Source organism: Salvia splendens, chromosome 10 (assembly GCF_004379255.2).
Source record: "Salvia splendens isolate huo1 chromosome 10, SspV2, whole genome shotgun sequence".
In the NCBI taxonomy this organism is placed as follows: domain Eukaryota; kingdom Viridiplantae; phylum Streptophyta; class Magnoliopsida; order Lamiales; family Lamiaceae; genus Salvia; species Salvia splendens.
The window spans coordinates 9,742,177-9,764,759 of NC_056041.1; the positions used below are offsets into that span (position 1 = coordinate 9,742,177).

The window sequence follows — 22,583 nt, forward strand, 5'->3', positions numbered from 1 at the left end:
TGAAATCGACTCTGGTCAAACTAAGCAGGAATATTTTCCTCTGTTTGAGTTGAACAAATGGATAAAGAATTAAACACCTTAATTATTCAATCAATCAACAATGGGAATTGAATAATTCCTACTTCCATTGTATCTACATGCATGCTGGGATAGAAACATTTGGCATGCTAACAAACACAATGGAGTAAGGAGCGACTGTTATCAGCTCCGATGAATTCACCCTAACAGGTTGTAGGGAAGGTATAATCCCCGTCGAGTCGACAGTCAGCGCCTTCCCGTTCAGCAGAACTGTACGGCTCCGTATGTTGCCATCCATTGGAGTCAGATGGTACTCTTCTCTCGCAGCTTCAGACACCTGTTTCCGGTGACGCAGCAGATTCCCTCTTGATCTATGATGCCTATGCTTGTGGTGGTTGTGCTTCAACGTCCCATTGAAGTCGACTTTCGCCCTCAAGGTCGTGCTTCCATCGATATTTATGAGTAACAGTGTGACCCCTTTCTGCAAAGAGCAGGTTTCAAATATGGATTATAGCATGAAGGGTGTAAATTATAAGATTACAAATAAACCAAAAAAATAATAATTTGGGGGTGCTTGCTTGAGCCCACGCCAGCTCCCCATGGTTGTAGTACTCACAGAAAGCTTTGCACAATGTGCGTATGCTCGGATTGTCTTGTTCCCGTTGAAGGAGGTTGAGAGGACGTTCTTCCCCATCAACCGGTGCCAGAGAAGAGCGCTGCAGCACGGCCAAATGACAAACAATAAGGGGGAGACGACGCGATAGGAAATAGTAACAATTCTATGAAAAAATATTATGTAGTTGACCTATAGTAGTCTGGATTTGGTATGAATGTGGTGGTGTTGAGCAAGCCATAGTTACCCCCAATCAACGTCTGTCTGCAGTATGTTTTCGTATCGTGGGTCGAAGCTTGACCAAGTTGATCCAAGTACCTATCATCCATCAACAATGAAACCATGCTTTGTTAAGTTCAACTACAAACAGCCAAGCCCAAAGATAGTAGTTTTCTGCATATGCTGCAATGGCAATTACCAGAAACTAAACACAAAAGCATTTGTGACACCGTCGCGGCCACTGTTATAAGCCCCTCCGGCCTCACCAACCCAGGCGGCAGCTGAGTTTGGCGATGTCCTGATGACATTATGGAGGTTCCTGAACACGTCGCCTCCACTCTCCAGAACAGATGGATTTAAAATCCTATCGATAACGTGCTCGTCACTTCCTATCAAAGGAGAAAAGGATAGATGTGAAATCTGTTCAAATATGGATTATATCTTTCTTGAATTACTCTGCTTTGTAAAGTACCAGGGCCAAGGTTATAGATGTGGTGTGTGATCACATCCAATGATCCAACTGTTTTAGCCAGAAACTGCTGGAACCAGCCAGCATCGAAGAACCCTCCAGGCGCGATGATCTGTGGTCTGACATCAAGCTCCTTGTACACCTCCTTGACTAAGTCATGTAGGGCGATTGTGTCGGATGCATACTGATCCGCAGCAATTCCAACCCCGATCCCACTTCCACTCAGTTCATTCCCTGATGGAATGGAAGCAGCATGATATGAACTATTCCACTAAATACAAGTTTTCAATCAAATTCAGTTCACATGATCTCATCCCATTCTTACCAAGTTCCCAACCATAAATCTTGTAACCCTTTTTCACAGTATAACGAATGAGAGATGCAGCATTCGTGGAATCCCACGGGCCTACAGCAGTACCCGATTGTATAGACTTTCCGCGAAGAGCATTCAGTCCAAAAACAACAAGAGCCCTAGCATCAAACAAACCCATGAAATGTGTTGGTAAGTTTGAATTTTGGTTTAAAAATTCATACCCTGATTCATTGAAGAAGGAATTTAGCTCATCCCATCTAGACAATGGCAGGCAGCCTTGCGTGAAACCGAACATAATGGAGGAATTCTTGGCAAACGGAACGCATGGATGTGGATCATCTTCTGTCTCGTAGACAACTTTGTCTTGCAAGGTGCCACCCAATCTGATCTTCAATGGTGAAAATGCTACATGAATATGGGGCAAAAAAGAGCAGGTTTTGATGTATCATTTTTATCTAACATGAAAAAGTTAAGAGCTTTCTTGATAGAGAATACATTTTGAAGGATATAATACCTTTAACAGCATTTAGGAAGACTGTGTTCTTGAGATCCTGCACAAGATTTCTTCATAGTTCATGAACACAGTATACGCATTTCAAATTGGTGCCAGAAAATTCCTTCCAGTAAACATCACAGCACAACAAAAACAAATGTATTTAGTCAAACAAACCATGAGCCAGTTCCCTTTTCTTGATTCTACAATGTTATTCACATAAAGCACTTCAATATCAAACATTTCTGAATTTCAAGAACAGAAATAGATTTGTTCCTAACACCAAATCTCAACTCACACAAGACACACATTCACACACAAAACAGTAAACAAACATGAGATAGAGAGAGGGAGAGACCAAGTTGAGCAAAGAAGCATGTCCCCAGCTACAAGTCCCATAATCACACTTCTCAGGTGGCCACCAGTCCAATGTTGCACAAATGAAATCCTCATCTGTCTTTGCAATGGGCACACTCCCATCAATAAAAACACTACCTTCAATGCTCACAGTAGCCTGCACAAAGCTCACGCACACCACCAGCACCCAACACCCCATTTGCATAACCAAAAATCCCATCTTTCACAAGCCCAGAAAGATTTAAGAAATATATCTTAACACCTTTTTATAAAACATTTATAGAGTTAAGAATAAGAACAGCATTACTGGAACTAGTAAGTGAATTCAAGGTTTTCGTGATGCCTTCCTTTATGGCGTGGGAAACAACTCTGAGAATTGCGTGTATTATCTCGAAGTTGGTTGAAGTGGGGCCAGTTCAAAAGTGTGCTTTGCTTCACAAAAGTGACAAAGATTTGCAGAAGACAAGGGGAAACCAGAAAGCTATGTTTATAGAGGAATAAGAATGAGAGAAATTAGTAAAAAATAAAAATACCGAATTCAGAAACAAAGATTAGAGCTTTATTAGTGATACTTTATTTTTTTCACTGGGGAAATGTAGAGGTGGGATTTGTGCAAGCAAAATGCTGTATAAACAATTAAATTTGCGTTAATATAAAAAATACAGTAATATATTCCCAGCAACCGATGAATAGTATTATTTCAAACTAACAAACTATTACCAAAATGCCCCTTGTGACATTAAAGGTGATTAATCGGCCCCCTTAATTAAATAGAGAAAGGTATTTATGTTACTTTAACTACAAAGCAAGGTTCTCTCTCAAAAACTTTAATAACCTAGTGTAAAAATATTCGCTGTTCAGCATAATTTATTTCACAACTAATTATGTAAGTATAACAAAAGATCCTTTTCTATTCTGTTCGTGGGAATAAAATGACGTGGAAATTAAATAATGCTTTATAATTACTCTCACAAAAGTAGTTTTCATTAAAATTCTAATTTTTCATCTCACATAAGTTTGAGCACTTTCAAATGTGTGTTGGTGAGCAAGATTGGAGACAGCGAAGTTTATTGTTTAATATCGAATTTTCTAAATTTCGGAATTAGAGATTTTGAGAAGATTATTTTAAGCAATTCAATTTGGTGATAATGGCTTTTGAACAATAATTCATATATAAAATACTGAGAATTTGACAATTTTATAAATATAAAAAAATTAATTGGTTTGTGCGTGTGGGCGTGTCCACGTTTTAGTATAGGAGGTATAATATGACAGCATAATTGAGCTGAAAGATTGATTTTTGATCAAATAATTGTACTATGATTGAATTGTTTGAAGCTAAAACAAACATAGATTAGTTTTCAACAGACCTAACTCATTTATAGATATGAACATACTTGAGATCTTATCATGTGAAATGTCAGATCATTAACCTTTGTAGCCCAATTAATTATGACAGTTGAATACCTTTTACTTTTTGGTTACACAAAAAATATTCAAACCCAATTCAATAAACAAAAATACTTAAAATTATATCAAATTCATACTCGCAAACAAAGTTAGCAACTTATTAAGTTCTTAAAGAGAAATGGTGTTTATCAATATAGTACCCCTATTAGTATCCTCTCAAGTCTCACATATTAGCATTTTCCAATAATTTTGAGGGAAAGTTGTTGTGTTTACATTGTTTGGAAGACGAAAGTAATAGAAAATTGTAAGGTTGACATCATTTGCCAAATCGTAAAGTAGTTATCAGCTAATTAACAATAATATATTTATGTGAACAATCAATATCTACTATACATGAATTTGGATAATGGTCCATCTACATACTATAACTAATATTTAAACTACCTATCGTTATTTTACCGCATGGTTTTCGTCATTTAAACGTCATACTTTAATTTATCATTCCATCTCTTCTTTTAGGTTCACATCGGATTTCTACACAATACCAAACACATACTAACAAATAAGAGTACACTTTAATTTTTAGTTGAGCTAAAAAAACATACCTATTCCCAATAATAGTAATCGAAGCCAAATCACCAAACCCATGTGTTTTTTAGGTGAATCTACAACAATCGAAAAATGTCACCACACCTAATCTAAATGTGTTTTGACCCAATTTTATAAGCTTTAATAAAATTAACGGACACCAAATTATATTGGAGTGCATGCATGTTTGGTATCGTGATTATTGTGAATTCTAAGTTATTGTTTTTCAATAAAGAAAAAAGGAAATTATTCTTGGAAATAATATAACTGTAATTATAGCTTGAATATTGATTAATTGTGTAGGCTCTGTGTTTTTTAAATTGTAAAGAAAATAATCAACGCAATGCTATAGCAAAATGCTAATTTAATTCTATCATAGTAGTAAATACATAATTGTAAACTAATATAAACTTCAATTATCTGCAACAATTCATGGAAATAGAAAAGAATTAGTACTACGTGATGCCGAATGCTCATAATTTGGGTAATGAAAATAAGGCAAATTAAATGAGCAGTTTCAACAACCAAGGAAAGTGCATCTATGGATACACCTTTATTTGATTTAGAGATATTTTTTTCTAGAAAATTAGGTTACTTACTTCAACTGTAACACATTCTAAACACAGGCTTGTAGTACGTTTTGTACACACCCGCATACGCTTACTTTCTAGAAAAAGTTACCTCGAGACTAATTTTGATAGATGAATCGAAATGGAAAAGTATGATCGACTTTTTTTCCGTTATATATAATTTTATGGCATTACTCTATATTTAATTAGTCATAGTTTTATAGGCTCAAATTAATTAGATGAACTATTTCGTATTTCATGTCGTGTAGAAATTAAGGGCATACATACATTTTTAGGGACTTACAGTGAAAATGTTTGTTTCAGATTAAGCAAATTTATATAGTTGGTGCACCCAATCTGATACGATTATATCTCCCGAAATATCTCTCGTATCTCTATTAATATATTACCATATCTTTTCTGTATCTTTATTATCTTGTTCATCAAGTTAGGTTATTCATAGGAGTATTATAAATATGAGTCTTTGTTATCTTTTGAAGGGATCATAAAAGATATGTAATTATCTTTATCGTTCCGTCTTTTATTTTTCTGCAATTTACTTTTCCGTCTTTGTTCATCGGTTGCTCGACGGGAGGATCCCGCGAACGGACCTTCAATATCCGGCGAACTCTCGCCAATTATCATTGATACGGGTTTCTCCGTATCACAATCCGAACTCAACTAACTTGGTGATGAATTGTCAAACTTAGATTTTATTCTTTCTTATGAAATACACCAACAAAATGTAACACAATTAAATTTCGTAACTTCTAATGGGATATGGTTAGTTAGCACTTAGCAGTCAATGGTTTATGGGTTTTTGTTATTCCATAATTAGCTCTTAAATCTTGTACTTACTAATAATTTTTGGGTTAATTGCAAAACGAAATCACTAAATTTTGATTTTGTGAACGCTTTATAAATATAGCAAAATAGACACACCTTAAATTGTTTGGCAGCCGAAAAAATCTCTTTGATACAATTTCTACAAGATCTGATAATAGTTACTATTTCTGAAAGAATTCCAATGCAGTGAAAAAAAAAATCATATCAAAGCATTTGCGAAAAGATTTTGGGGCTATCTAATTTTCTCGGAAATGAAATAAATTAGGATATTAATGCAAGTTATTAAATGTGAAAATCAAAATCTGATTAGAGCTGGTGAACTTTTTTTCCAACTAACCTATATAATGTTTTTGATTTGATCGTTAAAATTCCTTGGATTAAAGATCGAGCAAAAGAAGAATATATCGAGTCATTGACTACGGTATGCAAATGACATATGTATAACTCACGGATCATAATCTTCTACGCAATTTCGAGTATCTAATTTATGTTGAAATTAAGGGTGTTTGGTTCAAATATGGTATAGGTTAAATTGATCAAAATGAGAGATAATTAACACTAAAATTATACTGTATGAATTTATATGGGTCAAATTTTGAACTAAATGAAAAGACATCATGGCCCACCTACTCACTTTGACCTGGCATGTGAATCTGCGCATCGGCTCGTACACCCGACTTGCATGTGAATCTGCACATCGGCTCGTGCACCCGACTTGCATTAAGACTTGGCTACAAGACCTGACATGTGAATCTGCGCATCGGCTCGTGCACCTGACTTGCATTAAGAGTTGGCTACAAGAACTAACACTTTGAATCTTTACCTCAAGCGCACCTACACACTTTTTTAACATGTTAACTCTTTCACATTAGTTAACCACATTATCATATTAACACTTATGCCTTAAGAGCCGCACTAGCTTTGATTGAGACGGAAATCTCTGGGCAAATCTGAAAAATCAAACCTTTGTGAACTGAATTTTACTAAATTTTAAAAGATATGAGACAGATTTTAATTGCAACGATCCCTGAGATAATCAAGATGAACTCCTCATTGATTTTAATGTATTGAAATATTTTAAGCTTGTGTAACTATTTTAATCTTCAATTAATCGATCTTATAATACATTCTATGATAGTATAAATTAAACGCCACCTAAATAGATAGATTGTATATTTGTTTATTGCATCCGAAATACACAAATCTAATTTAACCAGCATCATAGACTATTGTTATAGTAAAACATAACATATGCGGTTGAGGCATCTGAAAGTTATTACTCCTATGTATCCTTGCATGCGAAGTGTCAGAAGAAAATCAGTGCAGAGACTGCATGATAGTATCTCTCATGCTCAATTTAATTTTCATAAATTTCATAATCCCTCATGGGACCATTAATGCAATAAATAAATTTGGAAACTCGGCTTTTCTTTATGTTCGATACAAATAGTACTTCCTCATTTTTCAAATAAATAGTCCCTCCATCAGTGAAATGTTGTTCAGTTTTCCATTTCGATCCGTCCGCGAAACATTGTCCACTTTACTTTTTTTTCTTCTATTTTTGATAAATGGACCTCACTTTCAACTAGTAACTTATTGCACTCATATTCCCTTATTTACTTATTTGGACTGTCTCATGCATTTCATTTTCACCATTTTTAGTAATAACCCTACATTCAATTAATTTATCATCACTCGCATTTTATCATAAAACTAATATGGAGTATAAAAGTGAGATTCACATTCTACTTACTTTTTCTATCCACTTTTACTAACAAAGTAAAACAATTTCTTAAAACCCGCACAAATCAAATATGAGATATTTAATGGGGACCGGAGGGTGTATAATTCTGTAATAAATTTCATGTAGCACGTGAATTGCTAGACAAGTACAATGTGGTGGGGATGCTTGCCAAAAAGTGATTCTCTTTCTTTTCATGTTAATTGAACCATTTTTTTTATTCTGAAAAGTTTTAAGATAATTGAATCATTTTTCTTTTATGCTAGAAAGTAACTCTCTTTTTTACTTTATTTTCTTCTTCATTTCTCTTACTTTATTCACCATTCATTTAACACATAATTCTTAAACTCCGTGTCGAAAATAAATAGCTCAATTAACAAGATACGGATGGAGTATCTTAAAAGCATATATTTATAAATCAGGTTATTTTCACTTTGTAGATCATTTTAATTTAAATTAGATCGTATTTTTTTATATATCAGGTTATTTTCACTTTGTAGGTAATTTTTAATTAAAATTAGATCGTATTTTATTTATATTGATATTATAATATTTCATATTTAATTTTTCTTAAAGTTTGGACTAGATCCCCTTTTTATAGTTTAATGTATTAGTATCATCTTATTATAAAAACTGCGGTCTATTTCTTTAAAATAGACATCTCAGTACAAAAATATCAGCTCATATAAATTTGTAATAAACACATGCAGAAAACATTAAAAAATACACAACATGATTCTACTTGCATTCTCTTCTGCCCGAAGATTAACATGCTTATTTTCTTCAATTAAACCTCGTTATGCGATCCCGCAATTGATAACATTGATAACTATTAACGCAATGATCCTTCACATAATAAAATTCTCCTTTTCCTACAGAACCGTAATAAAAAAAGACACAAGAACCTAAGATTTACTAATGTCATTTAGATTCATCGGAAAATCAAGAGTTAACATTCCTTAGTAGGATAGCTGGTAAAGTGCCAAATATCAATTTGAAGATAGAAAGTTGGGTTAATGACAGAAATCAGTATCTCCTCACGGCTTAGATTTGGTTCACACATGTTTTGTTCTCTGCTTCGATTCAAAAACCAGACCCCAAATATCTTTACAGATGAACAGTTGTTTCAGTCGCCTCCAACTTGCCTTTTCCAGGAGTCCTCCACGATTAATTCATCAACCCCCCAATCTTCATAGCTGCAGTTATCCCATTAAGATAAGACGATTAATAACTAAAACCGAAGAAAGGTATGGGGGATGAACTTCTGCTAGAATAAAAAGAATCTTGCCTTCCATCAGGGAGATAACGACGGATTGTGAAAGGTATTTTTCGCTCTCGCAACTCTTTCATTGCAATCTGAATGTAGAATGGACAAAATACATCAAAACCAAATTAGCAATGTTCATCACTTTAAAAAGGAGAAACACATTCAGACCATCATAACACTTACTAGTAAAAAATAGCAGTGAGCTATATTATCACAGTTATGATTTGCTTTTAACAATCATGTGTGATTAATTTGATATGCACCCTATCATAACAACTCATATAAATCCCGGTGAGCAATTAAGAGAGAAACTGTGTATTAAATATGATATACATACTGTAAAGCTTCAGGAATCTATGTGTAGCACAAAGTCAGGCAAATATCTAAGCAAAAAAGAACTTCAGAACAATTTTATTAGAACATTGTGATGCTCACCAGACAGATGGCCAGGAAAAAGATTGAAAAAACTGCTACCAAATTGCCACCAGACAAACAACAACACAATTCAAGCTTTTGAATTACATGTTAAATCAGCCCCAAACAGAGACAATAACAGAAAACAAGGACCAGAGATTGAAGCTGGTTTACGAGTGTCTAATAACAGTAAAAAAATCAACAGAAACTTGCCTTGCGAAACAACCATATTACAACAGAAATCTGTAGCAATATGATCATCTTCTCATGAGACACTCTTACACCAGTCTAATAACTCTATCCTCACTTTTTATCAGACAAGATTATCTTACAAACTCAAAACCAGAATATCAACTAACAGTAAAAAAGAAAAAACAGCAGGGGCTTGCTTAAAAAAATGACAATATTACAACACAACAATCTAGTGATATGTAAAGTTTGAGTAGAACAAAAGAAGTTGCAGTCCTTCTCTTGTTGAAAATGGTTATTCTTTTTAACTGTCTCACATAAGCTGGATGTCAACAGAATTTCACTTTGCCACAATTTATTTTCATCTTCAAAATCACTGCTGTCTACTTATGCTACATCTTCCCTAACCTTGATCTTAAACAATTTGTGAAAATTCTAACTCCCACCTCTTCAATTATGGGTACTTTTATACAAGAACCTAACCTATATCATAATTCAGTTTTGCCTACTTATCCAGATTTAATTCTCACCAACCATCAGACACAAACAATTCCAGCCCTTCAAATTAGTAATTTTTCAGTAAGTGAAATCAAGTAAGGTCCCTCAATAACATAGAACTTTAACCACAACTCAAAAACATTAATAACTTGTCGATTCAAGATCATAGGAAAGATTACTTAACCTAAAAGAATAATTAAGTACATATCATATACATAATCAAACTAACCTCCAGTGGATCAGTTTCTCCCTCCAATTCTACCATCACCGGAGCATTCATGCTGTCAAAGCACACACCCAAATATCACATAATTATCTCAAATAATTTCAACATGAACAAGCGAAGTACTCATCTAGATAAGCGAACCTAATCTGCAGCGCCCGCGTGCCCAAAATCCGTGCCCGCTCATACTTGGTCATATACTTGGACGTTTTTCGAGGGCGTTCCACCCCCTCCTGTTCCTGTTTCTCATCTCCGTCGCCTTCGAGGGCATCCGGTATGTCCTCTGCGGCGGCGTCATCCTCCTCAACCTCTGCTCCTTCCTGCAAAATACATGATAAAACCAACACTATCAGCTATTAATAATTACTCCGGTGGTTAACAAAAATACACAGTTAGAACTCACATCGAGCTCGGGCTCCGGTGGCTCATCCTCGTACCTATTGAATATCAATACGTTTCGGTTATTTAATTTAGTTTATTTTTCGTAAGCTTAATAAAACCCTAATTTTGATTGGTAAATGTTTTTGGTTCATTTAGGGTGAGTAGAAAATTGAAAAAAATAGAGAAAAAAATCGAAACGTTTACGAACCCTCCATCCATATCATAATCTTCATCAGCCATGGCGCCTAGGGTTTTCGTCTGTTCTCAAGCGTTTGGTCTCTTTCTCTTCTCTCTCTCTCTCTCTGCTCACTGCGATGTTTTGTAGTTGCAATGCAAATCGCGTGAACAATTTCTATATATGTAGTCTTTAAAGTTTCAAGTTTGGGCTATAAAATACCGTGGTTTGGACTTTATGCTACTTATTGGGCCTATGAATCATACAAGATATAGTGTGGGCTTCTTTTTTGTGTTCGGTTAACGATATTTAAAAGTTTTTTTTGTATCTCTCTACATAATATTTTTGTCGAGTTATATATTTTGTTTGTTTAGTTTATCACCACAAACCCAAAATTATACTTACGAATTGTCAATAAAAAAATTAGGGTTAACCCCAATTTATGTCCTTGATTTAAAAAAAAACTTCTCAAACTCCGTATTCGCTTAAAAATCCCACCTTTCAGAATTGTGTCATGCGCCTCTATAACACTTCCTTTTACAACACTTCCTTTTGTTAATGTTTTTCTATCACCGGTCATTTATCTCTACGCATATTAAATAAACTAGACTCATTAAATATCTATAATGAGTAATATTCTCTACTTGAACTTGTACTAATTGGAATGGAGGTCCAAGCCAATATTGAGACAGGAAATGAAAAAAAAAATGCAACTTTAAATATACAGAAAAAATGGCATGATTCGGAATGACCTCTATACATGAAACAGACATCAAGTCTGAGAGAGAAGCACTGTCTATGATAGTTCCCCATTTGAAATGCAAAGAAACGTATGTAACACCAAAAGCATTAAAAAAAAATCAATTTTCATTAATGCAATGCTCTTAGCCAAAAAAGCATCACTTGATTCTCTGCAACAATCCCTCCAAACTGGAACACTTGTAGCCTTCACTCTGTCGTCACATCTTGCTCTCGTTAGCCAAAACGAGCACAATCAACGTTCTGTTCCTGGACAATGTACAAAGACCTTTGCAAATGAACATCAATAAACATGTACATGTATAGATGCAAGTATAATCACACCATAAAGCAGTTAGCTAAATCCAGTATTCTGAGTCTCTCATTTTGATATGATGATAATTTAATGTTGCCATTGAAATACAAACTTAATTTTCTTGAATGGTTCAGTAAGATTTTAATCTATAATTAAGACCTAACCATGCAAGTTTTTATTCACTGAAATCCCTTAAAACATTGATTTAGTATGATCAACATTTGATAGCAAGTTTCTAAGCACTGCGTATTAATAAACAGCAAAAAAAATGGCCAAGATGGATGAAAGCTCTTACTCTCGATGTAAGAGATAAGCCCAATGGAGGTGTTCAGTTGAGTAATATGTTATACTCTCTGTGGACACATTCCTTCTATGCAATTTCGAGGGCAGTATAAAGTTTGGAAACACGTCTACGGAGAAGTGGCTCCAATCGGAAGGAAGAGATGTTTCTCTGCCATTTTTTCGCTTCGTACATTTCGTTCCATGCTTGTACTATCTCATCAATGTTGAAACCACAACCTGGAACGAAGTAAAAATAGGCAAACAATTAAGAATCGACGAAAGTAAGAATTTTTCTCTTCGTAAGATGATAATAGTTGTACATTACATTCCAATCCTGTGTCATTAGAGCAATGGTTCTTAATCATGACAGCAATGTCAGCCGAAGAAGCTCCAGCTTGTTCAAATTTCTCAACAGAGACCTCCAAACATTCTTGCCACACGGGAAGTCCTAGTTTGTATTCCATGACCGATCTTTCATACAACATGGTACCCCACAATACGAATATCTGGGATCTAATGTTGTTAGCCTGTTCCTCCAGTTCGTCTGCGGATACCATTTTGAACAAGTTATCGAGCTTCATTCTCTGCAATAAACTTTCAATGCTATTCTCCTTGTGGAGCTCGGCCATACGCTGCTCTTGCAGGTCTTCCCACATCTGCATTCCCTTCTCCATGTTTTCCTCTGCATTGTTGTAAAGCATAAGAACTTCTCCCGAAGGCCACGACTCTATATTTTCCTCTGTCGCGACAGCATAATACCAAGAAAGCTTTGCTTGCTCAAACTGCCCCTGCCCGTGGGCAAGAACAGCCTCATAGAAATTTGGTTTGATTTTCAGAGCCTCTTCATATCTCTTTCCAGCGATGCTGAACTCCTTCTGCGCGTAATCAAAAGCAGTCTTGATTTGTTCGAGCACAGATTGCCTGGACGAATCATCCGTGAAGTACACTTTCTTCCTCGCCCTTGACATATGAACATTGCCCCAATTGAACATGGCTAAAGCAGCCAGCTCTTGGAACTTATCTGCAGCAACAGTGAAAAGGCCTTGAGCCTCGTCACTAGTGACAGTCTCTTCCATTGCTTCCGAGTAAAGCTTCACTCCCAGCTCATGGAGATCTATGTAAGCATCAATGTCAAAACCAACATGGTTCTTGAAGAACTGAGCAAACTGAATTATCCAATCACTGATACAACTTGATTCACTTCTCATCATCTCCTTTGATTTTGCCTCCTTTCCACTTGTGCTCGCCTGCTTCTTCTCCATCTTTTCCTGCCACAACTTCCTAAACAACGGATCTTGATCCGGGCTGACTTCAATAACATGAAGCTTTATCGAGGCATCATCTGCAGACGATTCAACCAGCCTCATCTCCTCTGTAGTGCTGATTGTCACCATATCGCCTTCTTGATCCTTATACTTGATCATGACGGCCTTTGAGGAAGGAAATCGCTCACCAATGATCTGCCTCAGCTTCAAAATATCGCACTTGACAGGAATCTGAGTCCATCTAATATCTTCCTTAAACACTAACTTCACTGTTCTCTTCAGCTCCTCCTCTTCACTACTCCTAAGTTTCTCTACCTCAACAACCACCTTATCTTCTGAACTCTTCTCAGCTCGACTACTAGTAGGCGCCCTAATAAAGATCGAACTAGCAGTTCGTTCCTCAAATTTTCCCTTTAACTCTCTCTCATTATAACCTCCCCTGCTTTCACTCGAACTTGAGGAAGGCGAGTCAGTGTAATCAGGTATCGGAACCAAATCAACGGGGATATCACAAAGCCTCGACCCCTGCCTCTCAAACACTCTCCTCAACCTCTCCTCAATCTCACAAGCCATGAGATTGTTCGGCTCCGACCTCAACACTAGTCTAATATCCCTAAGTGCCAAATCAGGCCTGTGCAAAGTCTCATGACACCTAGCTCTCTTCAAGAGGGCCTTGCAGTAGTTGGGGATGACCATAAGAGCCAAGTTACACTCGTGGATCGCCCTCGGATAGTCGGGCACGCCCAACTGCATATAGCATTCGGCCATGTTGCTCCTGAGATACGCCATATCCGCGTGGAAGTCCGGGAGCAACTTGATCGATTTCTCATATTTTAAGATGGCACCCCCATAATCCCTTTTTTGGAAAAGCCTATTGCCATCCTCTTTCAGTTTTTGAGCCATGGACATGAATGCAACTGTATCTATATCATAAGGCCTGTGGCTATTATAAGGTCTCTGGATATTATGCCTCGCAATTAGCTCTCTCCATTTGTCGCCATGAACGTCCTTGTCTCTTTCACTTTGGTTATCCATCGTGAAATCAAAATTTAAACACTAACTTCTAGCAATTCCCAATTCGAATTTCCTCTAACCCTAATAATTTGATTGAGACAAGATTCTTGAAATGCATCAATCCAAATTAGGGCAAAAACCTAATACCCAAATTAAATAAAGTAAATGTACAATGTTAAGAACTCAATCCTTACCCCAGAAAGCTGAGATTAAGGCTCCGGAATCCCACAAAATAACTTAAGTGTTGGGTTTGATGTAACATACACGAAGATAATAAAGATACAATCTTTTCTTTGTTTTTTTTTTTTGGTCACCTTTTTTCCCTTGAGAGATAATATCAAGAATATGATATATTATGTTGGGAAAGGGAATAATTATCTGCAAAAGCGCGCGCACTCTTATTCAAACCTTTCAAAAGTTTCTTGTGATTTTCATGGAAAATCAAGAAATTTGTTGGTTTGTTGAAGGAGATCATGCGGTTGCAGAGATACGAGAAAAGGTAAATTTTCACTTGTATTTTTTTGAAGCAGATGAAAATGCTGAAGCAGCAACGAAGAAAATTTTGCGAAAATTTTGTGAAGAAGGTTATGAAGGGACAAAAAGGAAAATGAGGGACCGCATTTCTCTGTGCTCCAAGATTGCAGGAGGACCACGGCGGTTGACCGTTTGACATCGTTCGTTCAAATTTCTTACCAAATTATTTTCTTTTAAATTTTTGTAATACCATCTTAAGACACGATTTAACTAATCATAACTGCTGCTGAGGTTTACATATATTCAATGAACGACATCCAAAAATATAGTAGTCCTATAAAATATGAGTTGCGGTTGTGGATTTTGATCTTTGAGTCTTTGACAGAATTCTTTACAAAATACGGTAATAACTTTTATCATTTTTTTATTATTTTATTTTTTAACTTTTATCATTTCAAAGTGCAGCTTTGAAAGAATATGTTTCTGAATCTGACATATAAGTATTTATATTCTAGTCATACATTAAGGAAAAATTTGTGCACAAATGCATGTATTTTACATTTGAATTCAACTGAGTCATTAATATTCATCAAAATTTATTAACTCTATTTTTTAATATATTAATATTAATTATAATCTATTACTTATGAGTATTAAAACAGATACACCATATCCAAGATACATATTTTAGTGTCATTTTAATCATATTTTGTAATCATTGAATATACATTTAACATGAATATTAGTTTGATTCATTATGAGACAATCTTAATTCGCACTCATAAGTTAGTGTCAATTTTTAATTTTCTCATATAAAAATTAGTAAGTTGTAATACTCATAAAATATTCACCCAAATAAATATGAAATAAAACAAAGGAAAAAAGGGAAAAAAACGCTAGAAGGAGGGCTTGAACCTCCGACCTTGTGGTTAACAGCCACACGCTCTAACCAACTGAGCTATTCCAGCATGTTGAAAGTATATTGAATTAGTGTTTACTAGACTATTTCTGAAAATTAGTTTTTCCGGCATACTATATTTTCTATTGCTTAAAATGGAGGTTAAACTCCCCAGATAAATTTCTTTGCAAAAATTAACCAGTTGATTAAATCAGATGTAAGATGAAGAACTCCGTCGAGTTAGCATAGTACTCCCTCCGTCCCGTGCTACTCGCACGTTTGCTTTTCGGCACGGAGATTAAGGAATGGGTGATTAGCAAAGTCAACAATTGTGGCTGTAGGTGATAATTTTTACTAAAAATGGAAAGAGTGCAAATAACTTGGGACGCCCAGAAAGGAAATAAGTGCAAGTAACACGGGACGGAGGGAGTAGTATTCTTCATTAAATAAAGTAAATACTAAAGTAGAGCACGCAGGCATAATGCATGCATCTAATATTAGTACTCCCTCCGTCTTAAGAAAGTTGAGACAATACTTTTGAGTACAGAGATTGAAAATTTATATTAAATAAATAGGAGAGATGAAAAAAGTAGGAAAGATAAAGAGACAGTAAAGTAAATGATGGAATAAAGGAAGAGTGATTAGATGAAAATGATGGAATAAATGAAGAGTGATTAGATGATTTATGTTTTGTTAAAAAAAATGACTTAATTTTAATGGGGTGGACTAAAAAAAAGTACTCAATATTGAAATTGTAAGCATTAGGCGCAGCTAAAAGATGAAGATACGTGCACAAAATTAGGTGTCATATGTTTGATTTGGAAAGAAACAAAATCGCAATCAAAAGCTGTTTCAAGTTGTCAGGTTTATCCAATACTGATACATCATCACATGGATTGCCGTAAATGTTACTACATCAACTTATCAACCAAATTTATGTATTATGTTGTTGGGATGCTCAATCATGGAGTATTAGATTTCCATTCGTCGATCATGGGTTTTATTCTGTGTTGGCTTCGATCATATAATAATGTACGTAATTTGAGATAGTATAAAATTAGCATGAAAGTTAAATGAACTTGTATAGTAGTAGTACGATAAAATTAGTCCTTGAGAAATTGATGGTCATAATCATAAATATGCAAATGGAACCCCAATCACCACAACTTGATCATCTCTTCAATAATCAATAATAATAATGGCCCACGTTACCGCGAGGCACCCCACCCTCACCTAATCACAACTTCCTTTTTTATTTGTTTATCGTTTCATAACTATATTCTTTAATAAAATTTCGATTGATATAATTCTCACATTACAAGTTATTGTCCGTGTCGACAACGGATTATGTTGGAATAAATTGGGTAAGATTGAGTTTCTCTTATTAATCCCATTGGAGCAGTTACTATTAAGGATCGGCCTTGCTAAATACTCTTTCCAAATGCCATTAATAAATGTCTTAGTTTGAATAGGAATGAGTTTTACAAAATGTAAAAAAAAAAAGAAAATTGAATAAAATAGACACTTTTAGGTAGGGCTGGCAATTTTTTATCCGACACGATAATCCGACATGAATCCGCACGAAATTAACCCAACACGAACACGCACGTTTAGGATTTGGGTCCTTATAGGGTCGACCCAATAAGAACCCAAAAATTTTGGGTTGGGTTGTGTTGGATTTGGGTCGGGTTGGGTTATCCGTTAAGAAAAAAAATTTATTTTGATTAATAAAAATAATATATTAAATCTTAATTTTTAATTATTTTTATTAATTAAAAAAATATTATAATTTTAATTTTATTAGTAAAAATATGATTAATACGGTTATCAATTATTTTTTATGATAAAAAAATATTACGGCATACTTAAATTTTATTAAAAAATAATTATTTTAATTATTTTAAATTTATTAGTTAGATTTAATTTTAATATACTTTAATTTTATAATTTGGATTTAAAAATTATTTAAATTAATTATTTTAATTTTGTAATATCTTATTTTATCGTGTAATATCAAATTTTAATTATATAATATCATATGTCGGTCGTTATCGTATACCGTATATATTGTGTAGTAACTTACTATTAGGGATGTCAATCGGGCCGGCCTATCGTATATTCGTGTAGCATATATATTGTGTAGTAACTTATTATTTACTATCATTAAAAGATGACCAATATTTTTTGGATGACACGAAATCCGCACGAATCCGGCACGAGCTATATTTTTTTGGATGACACGAAATCCGCACGAATCCGACACGAATCTGTTTGGGTTGAACTCGATAAGAACACGATGATTTGGGTTGGGTTGGGACCCGATAAGGTTGGGTCGATATTGGGTTGACCCGATAGCGACCAAATCCGCACGATTTGTCAGCCCTACTTTTAGGGCGGTTCTAGTTTTAATTAGTGTCATGTATCTAAATAAAATCACACTTATATAGTAGAGTAATATATATACATACATTTGAACAAATTAATACTATGGAGTAGTGAATTTTGAACATGCAATATTTCATTTTTATGGAGATATATCAGCAGTGGCGGACGCAGAAATATTTTATGGCAGGGGCTGTATAGTAATTTTTTTTAGTTAACATACACTTCTTTCGTCTTTTAAAAATAGAGATTTATGTTGCAAAACGAGTTTTAAAGTGAAATTGATATAGTATGAAACAAAAATTGATAAACTAGTTGAAACAATATTAGTCGTAGTGGAACCCACATCGTTACTAGGGTAATATGTGTGTTTTCAAAATTTAAAAATGAATAATGAATCAAAATTATAAACATTTAAACTTAATGTATACTCATATGAGTATGTATCGGTACATTTTTAACTTACAGTGCAACAATTGAACAATTTTAATACACTAAAAAGTAAGTACTAATAGAAGTAGAACACGCGATATAGCTAGGCGTAGCCTATAGGTAAGGGACTTGACCGTTGCTAATTTTACTATTATTATTAATTTAATTAGTCATGGTTTATCTCATCTTCTTCCTCAAGCAGCAACACGACAGCCATTTTTTTTAAAACTTTCTTATGCAATTTCAAACTTCAGCCCCTCCTTCTTATTCAATCTTTTGCATTTTAGACTTCATATACTATAGTTTGGTGAGGGCTAAAGATATTTTTCAGAAATTTTAAAATTTTTTAAAGTACAAAATATAAAAAAAATAATTTGGGGAGGGCTTAAGGCCTTCCTCCCTTGGCTGTGTGTCCGCCACTGTATATCAGTACTTTGGGTAATTGGAATATATCGTTGAAATTCAGATTCATACACTTCGCTGTACCACAGTTCATTGGACCAAATAAACCCAATGTGCTCTAATTAATTACTAACAACTTCAATTAAAACTAATAATGTGCCACGTGGATAGATTACTTATATGGACGGACTCGATCCACTGATTTAAGCCTATGAACTTCAGCATATCATAAATACATTGAATTTAAATACTAATGATAAAAATCATAAGATAATATGGATGCAACGTTAAATTTTCCGTCTCTTACTTGACTAACTCTAGTGGCCTTTCGCTTTCGAAACCTTATCTTAATTAACAGTTTATGAAGCATATAGATATGCACTAATGTCACATCACCTCGACAAAAAGCAATATCAGTCAGAAAAGATAACAATGCTATTTGCAAATAATATTATCATTAGTTGACAGCCCATTTTAATAATGATATAGCAGCTAACTCGCCACTGTAATTTCAATAGTTAAATCCAATTTCTCCAAGGCAATTTAGTGAATGATCTAATTAATTACTAACGTCTCTTCAAATTATTAGGAAGAAATAATGGGTGTAACGGAATCAGGTTCAAATTTTGAATTTGGATCTCCATTTTTTTGGAACCAAGAAAGATAATTAAAGGGAGGTTCAATACATCTTCACTTAAACAATTTCTCCAAATATTAATGTGTTATGTTCTATTGCTGTTTACAATTAAATTTAAAATATTTGTGGTTGATTAAATTAATTAGTTACCGGTCATTATATTGAATCGGGATATGTTTTTTTCTCCTGACATGAAACACAATAAATTGATGTAAAATCTAGAAAAGCCAAGATCCCAATTTCTAATAGATAACATAACAATACAAAACACTTAATTAGAAACGAAAACTCGTTGTAACAGAATTTAAGTCTTGTATAAATTCACTAATTTAATAACGAAATAGAATATCGGGATCTCCGGCCACCGGACTAACAAAAAAATGTCCGGCCCCGATGAGGCTGACGTCATAGCCGCCGCTCAGCAGCCTTACTCTCCACGTTCAGAATACAAAAACGGCCGCAAAAGCCTAGGACACGACGGATAGACGGGTGGGGCGGCGCCTGAACTCGGTGCGGCGGCGCTGCTGATGAGACGACGGCCGAATCAAAGCGGCGAGCGCTCTCCTAACCCATTCTCCTTTGACGGCGCCGATCCGGACGAGAGAATTCTTCATGGCGGAGCGCCTCATATTGAGCCTGCCGGAGCTCCCGCAAGGCGGCGTTTGGGGTTTAGTCGTGAGTGATTTGTGCAGGCTGCACCGGAACGAACCAGGGTGGTTCGTTGGAGAGCACATGCACGCGCGCTTCGGACCGGCGGCCGGTTTTTTATCGACTCGGCTGGTCATGGAGATGGACCGGTTGTAAAGGTCTGTGGTGGAGTAGTGGCGGTTGAGCCTGCCGGAATTGGAGGTGGATCCAAGGATAGGTCCAGTGGATCTGCGAGGTGCGTACGCCGCCATAGTTGGGGATTTTGGGGAATATTTGGAATTTTAGTATTTTCGGGTGTTGGGAGTTGAAACTGGCAAACGTAAGTTTAATTTGCGGTATGTATTTATAGGAGTGGGATCCGAATGCCGGCGGTTTAATTCTTAACTCTATCTCACGGTGTTCACTATAAGGCGGACACGCCCAATAGCTCCGTCCCAGTTTTTATCCATAGCCTCAATTTTATTGTCCATAGCCCTAAAATTTTGTGTCCGCCACTATGGTGGACACCTCCAATAGCCCCCAAATTTTATAATCAACTTTCATTTTATAATGTTTCAAGTAATTATGAACAAATTTATCGGGCTATATGTAATTAGAAGAACCTGACTATACGAATTTAAAATAAAAATAAAATACAAATTAAAATTAGAATTACACACTAAATTAAAATTTAAATTAAAATCACACACTACATTGAATCTAGTACAAATCACTACCAAGTTTACACAATGCCACCACCTCCCCTACGTGCCCACACTTCTTCAATCAAATCGGCCTGCAGTGTGTTATGTGATGTGGTCCTGCGCATATCAGCGAAACGTTAGATCAAATATTCATTGCTCCGTGGTACGCCCATCTGGATCGGCGCGGAGGCGACACCGTGACTTGTACTTGCGCCCTCTTCCGGCGCCCATCGCTCTGCCGCAAATCCTTCATCTTCTATTATCATATTATGCAATATGATACAGACTAACATAATATTCGCGACATCATCTTCGTGCCAAACTCGTGCCGGACACCGTATAATAGCCCACCGCGATTGGAGGACACCAAAAAGCCCGCTCAACGTCCTTCCTAGCACTCTATTTGTGAAAGTGTGTCCGTGCAAACTACTGATTTGATCGAGTGTTGGAGCCGAGCTGCAGCTCAAAGAAGAGATCAAGAAATGAAGCTCGGCTTTGAGCTAGCTCGGCTAGAAAGGAGTTCGGCTAGAAAGGAGTTCGGCTAGAAAGGAGTTCGGTGAAAGGAGTTCGGTAAGCTCGGCTTACCGAGCTGGAACTAGCCTGGAACTAGCCGAGAAGAAGAAGGCAGAAGAAGGAAGCTCGGCTTTGAGCTGGAACTAGCCGAGAAGGAAGAGTTCGGTTTTGAGCCGAGTAGCGGTTATAACTAACTTTGGGAAATAGAGTTAGTTGGATTTTATTTCTTGATTGCATCTTGTATAAATAGCTCGATAGAGCTCAGTAGTGAAGTAGCAGAATTACACCATATACACACACACCCAGAGAGATTAATTCTCAAGATAGCGAGCGGTTGTGAGCGGTAGAGTGTGAGTGTGAGTTCATTGTAATTGTAAAGAGTTCATCAATAAGATTCCGGTCATCTTCTCCGTGGACGTAGGTGGTTTATCACCGAACCACGTTATATCGTTTGCGTGCTTTATTTTCTCGATTACGTGTGTGAGATCAGCGGCAACGCAACCCAACAGGTGGCGCCGTCTGTGGGAATTTCCCAAAGGAGTTCTTGATTGCTTTCTGGGATAGTTAGGGTCCAAGAATTCCGGTACTTGAGCTGATCTTGGCGATTGCCCACCGTCTGTTTGAGAAATGTCTACAGCTAAGTTTGAGGTGGAGAAGTTCACCGGGAAAAATGACTTTGGGCTGTGGAGGTTGAAGATAAAGGCCATCTTGATGCAGCAGGGCCTATGGAATATCTTGAAGAATGAAGTCGATGCCGAGAAAGAAGCGGAGGTCGATGAAAAAGAGAAAGGAAAGCTTCAGGATATGCAGTATAGAGCCTACAGCACCCTAATCTTGAATTTGTCAGATAGGGTTCTGAGGGAAGTCTCCAAAGAGGAGACAGCTGCGGGAGTATGGACAAAACTTGAGTCATTGTACATGACCAAGTCCATTACAAATCGTTTACACCTGAAGCAGAAGCTCCTTGCATTCAGATTCTCAGATGCGAGAGGAATTACAGAGCAACTTGAAGAATTTGGTAAGTGTGTAGATGATTTGGAAAATATCGATGAAATGATCAAGGATGAAGATAAAGCCTTGATGCTGCTGAATTCGCTTCCTAAGAGTTTTGAACAC

The 22,583-nt window shown here is 35.9% G+C and overlaps 4 protein-coding genes and 1 non-coding gene across 7 annotated transcripts; all 5 read right to left on the reverse strand.

The window, feature by feature from the left end:
• Nucleotides 1-21: 21 nt before the first annotated feature.
• LOC121752016 (heparanase-like protein 3) lies at nucleotides 22-3,075 on the reverse strand. Of its 3 annotated transcripts, none has more exons than XM_042146884.1 (9): nucleotides 2,484-3,075; nucleotides 2,147-2,183; nucleotides 1,854-2,037; nucleotides 1,645-1,790; nucleotides 1,323-1,553; nucleotides 1,050-1,239; nucleotides 824-949; nucleotides 635-734; nucleotides 22-499 (listed from the first exon to the last, which is right to left on the reverse strand). In XM_042146884.1, exons 1-9 carry the CDS (start codon nucleotides 2,700-2,702, stop codon nucleotides 134-136), a joined length of 1,599 nt encoding a protein of 532 aa, XP_042002818.1. In that variant the 5' UTR covers nucleotides 2,703-3,075; the 3' UTR covers nucleotides 22-133. The 3 variants fall into 3 exon arrangements, with proteins under 3 accessions (XP_042002818.1, XP_042002820.1, XP_042002819.1); XM_042146886.1 differs by having other exon boundaries at nucleotides 1,854-2,020; nucleotides 2,484-2,620; XM_042146885.1 differs by having other exon boundaries at nucleotides 1,854-2,020; nucleotides 2,147-2,249; nucleotides 2,484-2,615.
• Nucleotides 3,076-8,449: 5,374 nt separating this feature from the next.
• Nucleotides 8,450-10,945, reverse strand: LOC121752459 (DNA-directed RNA polymerases II, IV and V subunit 6A-like). The gene is made up of 6 exons (XM_042147545.1): nucleotides 10,817-10,945; nucleotides 10,631-10,664; nucleotides 10,372-10,547; nucleotides 10,234-10,285; nucleotides 8,925-8,992; nucleotides 8,450-8,832 (listed from the first exon to the last, which is right to left on the reverse strand). The coding sequence occupies exons 1-6, from the start codon at nucleotides 10,846-10,848 to the stop codon at nucleotides 8,763-8,765; spliced, it is 432 nt and encodes a 143-aa protein (XP_042003479.1). The 5' UTR covers nucleotides 10,849-10,945; the 3' UTR covers nucleotides 8,450-8,762.
• Nucleotides 10,946-11,685: 740 nt separating this feature from the next.
• LOC121751407 (protein PHOX1-like) lies at nucleotides 11,686-14,527 on the reverse strand. The gene is made up of 3 exons (XM_042146143.1): nucleotides 12,445-14,527; nucleotides 12,133-12,356; nucleotides 11,686-11,791 (listed from the first exon to the last, which is right to left on the reverse strand). The coding sequence occupies exons 1-2, from the start codon at nucleotides 14,417-14,419 to the stop codon at nucleotides 12,208-12,210; spliced, it is 2,124 nt and encodes a 707-aa protein (XP_042002077.1). The 5' UTR covers nucleotides 14,420-14,527; the 3' UTR covers nucleotides 11,686-11,791; nucleotides 12,133-12,207.
• Nucleotides 14,528-15,766: 1,239 nt separating this feature from the next.
• Nucleotides 15,767-15,840, reverse strand: TRNAN-GUU. Its single transcript has one exon. It is a non-coding gene; the product is annotated as a tRNA-Asn (tRNA).
• A 4,250-nt stretch (nucleotides 15,841-20,090) lies between these two features.
• Nucleotides 20,091-20,522, reverse strand: LOC121752588. The gene has a single exon (XM_042147710.1). The coding sequence runs from the start codon at nucleotides 20,520-20,522 to the stop codon at nucleotides 20,091-20,093; it is 432 nt and encodes a 143-aa protein (XP_042003644.1).
• Between the last annotated feature and the right edge of the window lie 2,061 nt (nucleotides 20,523-22,583).

Bases quoted from the DNA above. Each gene is read 5' to 3' on its own strand.
- LOC121752016 (XM_042146884.1), bottom strand. From the start codon at position 2,702: ATGGGATTTTTGGTTATGCAAATGGGGTGTTGGGTGCTGGTGGTGTGC. The intron at 1,791-1,853 runs GTATGAATTTTT...GTTTGATGCTAG, and splicing joins TCCTTCTTCAATGAATCAGG to GGCTCTTGTTGTTTTTGGAC. The intron at 1,554-1,644 runs GTAAGAATGGGA...CCATTCCATCAG, and splicing joins GATTTATGGTTGGGAACTTG to GGAATGAACTGAGTGGAAGT.
- LOC121752459 (XM_042147545.1), bottom strand. From the start codon at position 10,848: ATGGCTGATGAAGATTATGATATGGATGGAGG. The intron at 8,993-10,233 runs GTTAGTTTGATT...TTCTACATTCAG, and splicing joins GAGAAACTGATCCACTGGAG to ATTGCAATGAAAGAGTTGCG. The intron at 8,833-8,924 runs GCAAGATTCTTT...GGATAACTGCAG, and splicing joins CGTTATCTCCCTGATGGAAG to CTATGAAGATTGGGGGGTTG.
- LOC121751407 (XM_042146143.1), bottom strand. From the start codon at position 14,419: ATGGATAACCAAAGTGAAAGAGACAAGGACGTTCATGGCGACAAATGG. The intron at 12,357-12,444 runs GTAATGTACAAC...ACTTCGTTCCAG, and splicing joins TAATGACACAGGATTGGAAT to GTTGTGGTTTCAACATTGAT.
- LOC121752588 (XM_042147710.1), bottom strand. From the start codon at position 20,522: ATGGCGGCGTACGCACCTCGCAGATCCACTGGACCTATCCTTGGATCC.